The sequence below is a fragment of the Lontra canadensis genome, unplaced genomic scaffold (genome assembly GCF_010015895.1).
Source record: "Lontra canadensis isolate GAN:19392208 unplaced genomic scaffold, GSC_riverotter_1.0 scaffold59, whole genome shotgun sequence".
Taxonomy (NCBI): domain Eukaryota; kingdom Metazoa; phylum Chordata; class Mammalia; order Carnivora; family Mustelidae; genus Lontra; species Lontra canadensis.
Genome location: NW_022631053.1, coordinates 979,343 through 986,597, shown reverse-complemented (window position 1 = coordinate 986,597; position 7,255 = coordinate 979,343). Strand labels below are relative to the sequence as shown.

At 52.4% G+C, this 7,255-nt stretch overlaps 2 protein-coding genes across 7 annotated transcripts; both read right to left on the bottom strand.

The window, feature by feature from the left end:
- Positions 1-585: 585 nt before the first annotated feature.
- Positions 586-6,416, bottom strand: SMUG1 (single-strand-selective monofunctional uracil-DNA glycosylase 1). Of its 6 annotated transcripts, XM_032876589.1 has the most exons (5): positions 5,559-6,300; positions 4,768-4,938; positions 4,436-4,668; positions 2,345-2,646; positions 586-1,307 (listed from the first exon to the last, which is right to left on the bottom strand). In XM_032876589.1, the coding sequence occupies exons 4-5, from the start codon at positions 2,633-2,635 to the stop codon at positions 780-782; spliced, it is 819 nt and encodes a 272-aa protein (XP_032732480.1). In that variant the 5' UTR covers positions 2,636-2,646; positions 4,436-4,668; positions 4,768-4,938; positions 5,559-6,300; the 3' UTR covers positions 586-779. The 6 variants fall into 6 exon arrangements, with proteins under 6 accessions (XP_032732480.1, XP_032732482.1, XP_032732481.1 ...); XM_032876591.1 differs by lacking the exons at positions 4,768-4,938; positions 5,559-6,300 and adding an exon at positions 6,334-6,416; XM_032876590.1 differs by lacking the exon at positions 4,768-4,938.
- Positions 6,417-6,563: 147 nt separating this feature from the next.
- Positions 6,564-6,875, bottom strand: LOC116878796 (60S ribosomal protein L38-like). Its single transcript, XM_032876537.1, has one exon. The coding sequence runs from the start codon at positions 6,816-6,818 to the stop codon at positions 6,606-6,608; it is 213 nt and encodes a 70-aa protein (XP_032732428.1). The 5' UTR covers positions 6,819-6,875; the 3' UTR covers positions 6,564-6,605.
- Positions 6,876-7,255: the final 380 nt, after the last annotated feature.

Genomic DNA, 7,255 nt, shown 5'->3' with positions numbered 1-7,255 from the left:
GCAGGACAAGGATCCACCCCTCACCCAGCAAGGTCTTCGGAGTGGGGGAGCTCTCCCTTTAGTGTGTGGTACAGTGACACCCCAATCAAGAGGCAAAAAAGCAAGAAGCAGGAGCCCCCACCTGCCAGGCACGACGCAAGGCACTTTCAAGTGTTATCTCACTTAACCCCACCCCATGCGGCAGGGAGCCCCATTTTACAGACGAGGATCCCGAGGCTTGGAGAGGTTCATCAAATTGGTCCAAAGTCATAAAGATGACAAAGTCATGAAGTCTCAAGGCCAAGATGAAGAAAGCCAGTCTTCTGGTCTTCCCCACTCAGCCACGCTGAATCCTTTCTCTGATCCAGCTTCCGTCTCCCGGAAGAAGTTCACTCGTATCACCCATAGCCCTCCATTTGTCCTGGTCCCTGTGAGGAAAAGGCTCAGCTTGAAGGCAGCTGTTCTAAGAGGGCAGGTGAGGATCCTGGCAGGCTCTTCTCTCAAACACAGCCTCAGAAGTCATTGCTCAGGCCACTCACAGCTGACCAGAGGCTCACCAGGATACGGTGAGGTAGAGCAGTCTGCAGATACCAAGCCTCCGTGCAGCTGGTTACTGCAGTGGCAATGCTCAAAGAAGGTGAAGGATGCAGGGTGTAGTGTCAAAACTGCCACGGCAGGTCCCAGCAACCGGGGAACCCAGAAGGAGCCTGTGGCTCCAGTCCAGGGGGCACACAGTCCTCTGCTCGCCCTGGGATGACCTGGGGGCCTGGAAAACCTCCTGTGCTGGGCCACAGGGGCCCTCACTTTGTTAGCAGCGGCAGCAGCCCCAGCTCATTCAGTCTCTCCGTGGCTGCTGCCTCCCATCCCCTGTTGGCCTGGGGGCTCCGAGGTGAGGGGTGCAGGAGCCCCTCCACCTGCACTTCAGGCATCAGGCCTGCCAGAGCCCGCCGTGCCCGCTGCTCCGCCAGCCGCCCCACGCCCACCACCAGCCGCACCCCCAGAAGCTGCACCTGTCGGCAGAGGGCCGCGTCACAGGCCCCAAGAAGCTGTTCTCGCTGCCTGGCAGGTAGCTCAGCAGGCGTGAGGTTGCGCCCACTGGGAGTCAAGAAGAGCAAAGGACACAGATTGTGGACGAAACAGCGACGGAAGAAGACCTCGGGCTGTCCACAGAGGTTCCGGAAAAAGCCCCAGAACCGGGCACCGCTCACCTCTGACTGAGGGCACTCCAGTCCCAGCACTGGTCGCTTCGGGTGCTCTTGGGGTGGGGTCAACACAGGTCCCCCAATGCCCAACCAGTCCCGGACTATACTCACTTCCCCAAAGGGCACCTGCCAGAAGGGGGGAGAGACAAGAGGGTTTCAGTCTGAAGATCGGACACCTGGGTTCTGCACCAGCTGACCCCTCCATACCCACCATGAGGCTCCAGCCTGGACACCCCACCCCCATCCCCACCACTTTCGCCCAAAGGCCTGAGACAAGGATGATTCTGGCCCTATAGTTTGATCTTGCCCATCCTTCTCCAGTTTTTTATTGTGGACTGTGGTGCAGAAGAATCTGTTTGCTTCTATCCCCACTTGCCTTTGGAACCACATCCAGAGAGTATATGGGACTATCTGGCCCTCCACAGGATGTGATGGGTGGTACTGGGGCAGACAGATGGTCTGAGACAGAAAGATAGCCAGGGTTAGAGGAGGCACAAGGACAGGACTGACCAGCGCTCTCTGGGTGCCCTCTCAGCCCAGAGCCTCAAGCTGTCATTTCCATCGATCATCATTGATCACCTTTCATCCCCCAGTTGGGGTCAATAAAAGCGATTGAGCCTCCTGCCCTTAAGCCTCGTTCCCTCCCCCATCTGCCAAGCACCCCCACTGAGGGGCATTCACTCATCCCAAGGTCTGAAAGGAAAGCAGGCAGGCCCCCAGAGCAGGCTCTGTTCTGAGCCTCTCCTCAGCTCAGACACAGAAGCAGGTAAAAGCCCTGCGCCTCTTCCACACCCACCTCCATCAGGCAGTCTCCCTGAGGACCTGGTATTCCCGGTCCCTCTCAGACCCTAACCACACTCCAGGCAAAGAGGAGATCCGGCAAGGTAAGGATGGGGCCAGCGGAAGGAAGGGCTCGCAGAGGCAATTAGTGGACAGCTCACAGGGGAAACGGAACTACCATTAATGTGCTTGGTTAACTCTGGGCAGCGGGGCCTGGAGAGCGTCTGAGACCACAGAGCCAGCGTGTGTACTGGGAGGGGTCAAGGGAGCCCGGCCCCACACATGTCCACAGCCAGGCACATGCTCCTCCCCCACCGCACCCACAGCCAAATATCCACCTAGGAGCCTCCCCCTCCCCATCCAGGGGAAGCCAAACCCTTTACCCCAGTCTGGGCCATGCCAAAGGGTCCGGGGTTCATGCCCAGGAAGAGCACTTCCTTGGAGCCCTGGCAGTATCGGGTCACATAGCTGCGGTGTGGTTCCCACGCGTACTCCACAGGATTGTAGATGATGCCCACGGGCTCTGAGAACTGTAGCTGGCTCAGTTCAGCATTGAGCCGCAGCTCCTCCTCCAGGAAGCTCTCAGCCAAGCTTCGAGGGCAAGGCTGGAGATCCATCAAGGCACTGGCAGGCTCATGGAGGTGCCCCGGTGGAGAAGCCTGGGGCACAGCCATGTCACTGCCACCTGGAAAAGAGATGCACAGAGGCTCCATCAGCCTTCAGCCGGAGAGTGAGAGGGATCCAGACTGGCCAGGGCTAACCTTTCCAGGGAGCACAAGAGACTGTCAGTCACCCCCCACCCTCTAGGTCTGACGGAGCTCATCTCAGTTCTTGATAGTGAAGGGCCCTTCCACTTCCCACTTCAAGCATCCCTCCTCTTCCTATGTCACCTGCTGAGAATAACCCGTCATTCCCCCCACTCCGAACCTCCTTTCCGTCAGATATAAGCCTTGAGTCACTAGTTCCTAGGCCATGCCAAGCATATGGGAGGTTTTCAATATATATTTACCAGTGGCAAACTTTCTGCACCTCTAATGTCATCCTTAATAAAACAAGCTCAACCAGGATGGGCTGTGTCCTGGAAACCAATGTGCTGAAGAATGAGATGCAGGTGCACCGCCAGAGCCCAGAGACTAATTACAGAAGGCTAATTACAATTGCTTCCAGGTGGTGAGCAATTGCTCTGTGCCAAGTACACCTCATTGATCCTTGTAACAACCCCATGAGGCGAGTGTTATTGCTCCCATGTTACAGGTGAGAAGACTGAGGCTTAGTAAGATCAAGCAACTTGCCCAGGGTCACGCAAGTAATGAAGATGGGATATGAACCCAAACTATCTGACTCAAGGCCATGCTTTCAACCACCCACCTCGTCTTGCCTGAGATGGTTCAATCAGCCACCCTGCTAATCCAATACCCCCACCCCCACCCCCCAAGCCCAGCCCAGCTTCTTGCCCACATTCAAGAATCCTCAGTGCAGGAAGATTACTGGACTCAGAATAGACCCTTACAAGCTATGTAACCATGGTCAGAGCCTCAGGTTTTCTCATCCAAATACTCAGAATAGTAATACACATTCAATAGTAGCAATTCAAAAGATGGAAGATTTAACATACAAGTGAGGGTTGGGAGGCAAGAAGGAAGTGGAGAAGCAGAAGAGAAAGAAGGAAGAAGCAGGGAGGAGGCAGAGGGAGCACTCCAGCAAGTTCAATAGCCTACAAAGACCATTCTTTCTAATCTTCCTCCTCACAATTCCCATGCAAATCCAGTGTTCCAGCCTTACACTCACTCTTTCAAAAATGCCTTTCCACCCCAACTCCCAAAACTCTGTATATGCCATTTCTTCAAACCCAACCAAATACACTCCTTGAGCCAATCAGGATTGTGACTCCTCTGCCTCTCCACACACCCAAATCATAGCCATCCTTCAAGATGCAGCTCCAACGATCCCACTGGTAAAGCCTGCCCTCCTTAGGACACTGTAGCACTGCTGAAACTTCCCAGCCCCATCCCACACAGGAGTAGGGCTGGACTGAGACCTGGGAATCTGTATTTTAAACAAATTTCTTCAGGTGACTGTGATGGTTGATGAAGGCTCAAACCACTGCACCATCACCATGGTTCGTGGCTTCTTCCTGAATTCACACCTTGCCTCCCTACCTAGACTTGAGATCAGAAGCCAGGTCCCGTTCAACTTCCCTCTGTATCTTTGAGGTCCTAGCTTTTATTAGGTAGTCAACAAATACCCACTCAACTCTGTCCATCCTACCTTTTTCAGTCCTCTTTAAAATGACCTTCCACCGGGGCGCCTGGGTGGCTCAGCTGATTAAGCGATTGCCTCTGGCTCAGGTCATAATCCCGGAGTCCCAGGACTGAGTCCCACATCGGGCTCCCAGCTCCATGGGGAGTCTGCTTCTCCCTCTGATCTTCTCCCCTCTTATGCTCTCCCTCAAATAAATAAATAAATAAAACGACCTTCTACCAAGGAGTCTTTCCTGATAGACTCCTCTCCATTTCTACAGCCCAAGTTCACTCAAGGCTCAGCTGCCCACATTGCACTCCAACTGTTTCCGAGGGTTTGCCAGGCTCTGGGTGTGTTTCCATCATGTCTGGGCCTCCCATGGGGCAGGGATCAAGGTTCTTCTCCCTCATGAGACCTCAGGGTTGACAGAACAGCTTGATCCATCAATCTGTTCTTGGACCCTAGCCTAGTGTAAGTGGGAGAGAAAAAATGTCAGGGCCAAACTTAGGAAATCCTTCTCCAGACTGATCCCAAAGTCTTTTACTGTTTTGTCCAGACGGCTAACCAGGGCCAACTGGGCTCAAACAAAAGCCAAGAAGGAAGCTGTGTAGAACTCAAATATCTTTGGAGCCCTTGCTGTGCACATCCCCATGTAGTCCCCATGTTAGGGGGCTGGCTGCTCCAGCTCAGAGACTTCTCTCAAGTCTTAGGTTGAGCTGTGCTGGAGACAGCAAGGCTGCAGAGTACAAAAAAAAAAAAAAAAAAAAGATAAGGCTTTATTTGCAGCGTTCCAGTTTCAAACCTAATCTGAGAGCAAAAGACACAGTCTGGGTGTCAACCAAATCCACTTTTTTTTTCTTTTTAAGATTTTATTTCTTTATTTGACAGAGAAGGAGAGATCACAAGTAGGCAGAGAGGCAGGCAGAGAAAAAGGGGGAAGTAGGTTCCCTGCTGAGCAGAGAGCCGATATGGGGCTCCATCCCAGGACCCTGAGACCATGACCCAAGTTGGAGGAAGAGGCTTAACCCACTGAGCTACCCAGGCGCCCCCCAACTCCACTTTTTTTTTTTTTTTAAGATTTTATTTATTTATTTGACAGAGAGAAAGATCACAAGTAGGAAGAGAGGCAGGTAGAGAGAGAAGGGAAAGCAGGCTCTCTGAAGCCTGATGCGGGGCTCGATCCCAGGATCCTGGGATCATGACCTGAGCCGAAGGCAGAGGCTTAACCCACTAAGCCACCCAGGCGCCCCCCCCCAACTCCACTTTTAATCCTGGTTTTATCTCTAAGTTTCTCTTAAGCAAACCATTTAACTCTCCTCTCTCTGAAATGAAAACCACAAATTCCATCCAACCTACCACCAACTGTTAACTCTTTTTTTTTTTTTCCCCCAATATTTATGAGTCTCTTCCACGGTAGGCACTGTGGTCGTCTCTGGACAAGGAAGAAATCCAAAATGAGTAAAATGTAGGCCAGGCACATAAACTACCGAGAGAGGACACATAAACAACTGTAATACACTGTGGTTTGAGCTTTAACTTCCTAAACAATACACTATGAGAACCCTAAGGAGGAACCTGAAAGTCCTATCTAAAGCCACCAAGAACCAAAGCCTTAAAAAACGTAGATATATTATAAATTACAGTGTCATACTAAATGCAAAGGAAGCTCAGGGTGATCCAGCAATAAGTTTGGCCATCTGGGTCTCTGACGCTAAATTCAGGAAGTGAAAAAGGAATCAAAGACACTATCCACTCCCCTGTCCCTTGGAAGCACTCTAGGAATCGACAGGGACAATCAGCAAATCCTTAAACTAACAGCAGTAGTACCAGAACTTGGATTTTTAAACACCACTTATCCCTCCTACTGGTTCTGAGAGGGCCACCGGTTAAGGGTCCATAGGAAATCTCCGCGCCCGGCCTCGGGCTCCGCCCGACGGGAAAACCACGTCCCCGCAGGCTCTCCGGGCCGGTTCCGTGGGCTCGACTCTTTCTCTGCCGGGGCAAGCCCCAGACAGAGCGAAGGTCCCCAAAGCACAAACATTCCGACTCCCCGCCCGACACCACCCCGCAAGCCTGAGAGCCCCAGCCCTGCCCCTCAGGACCCCAGGTTCCCAGGCTCCTACTCCCTCACCTGGTTCTGCTCTCCATCCGGTTTCCGGTTCCCTTCCCCGCCCCCGGGCTCGGAGGACAGTGGGAGTCGTAGTCTACTTTGTTTATGGAAAGAGATTGGCGTAGCCGCGGCAACTTCCGCCGGAAATACTTAGATCCCCGGAAGGCTTCTTAAATTAGCCCTAAGTGACTCTGGGGAACGTAGTTTATCTCTCTCTCTCTTTTTTTTTTTTTTTTTTTTTTTTTTTTAAGAATTTTTAAAACTTTAATACAGTTCAAATCAGTGGGCCAGGTTCACTTCAGTTCCTTCACTGCCAAACCTGGGGGCAGGGACTGCTTCAGTTTCTCTGCCTTCTCCTTGTCCGTGATGACCAGGGTGTAAAGGTATCTGCTGCACCGAACTTTGAACTTCACATTGTCCTTATTTTTCTTGATCTTGACGGATTTGGCGTCCTTTCGCCGGGTAGTGAGCAGGAAGTCCTTGATCTCCTCGATTTTGCGAGGCATGGCTACGGAGGGAGCAGGGGAGCGCGCAGCCAGCACAGCAAGAGGCAAGGAGGAGGCCGGAAAGCACGTAGTTTATCTCTTATAGCAGGGCAAAAAAAACAAGAAAGTTTTCAGGGAGCCCAGGTTCCAGTAAGGACCACGGAGGTCCTGGTTTGTAGCCCTAAAGGGCAACACCTTTCCAAAAATTCATCCACAAGACTTTTCCGAACAGGATTGCGAACCAAAGAACTTCAACCATCCCCAATCTCAAAACTCACCTGAGAGTATTAACAGTGGTTAAAAAACCATTTCTAGTCCTCCTGCCGCCCCACAGATAAGAGATCCCTCTTTTGCAGCCCTCCAAGGACTGTATCTAAAACATCTACAGAGGGGCGCCTGGGTGGCCCAGCAGGTTAAGCCCCTACCGTGGGTTCAGGTCATGATCCCAGGGTTCTGGG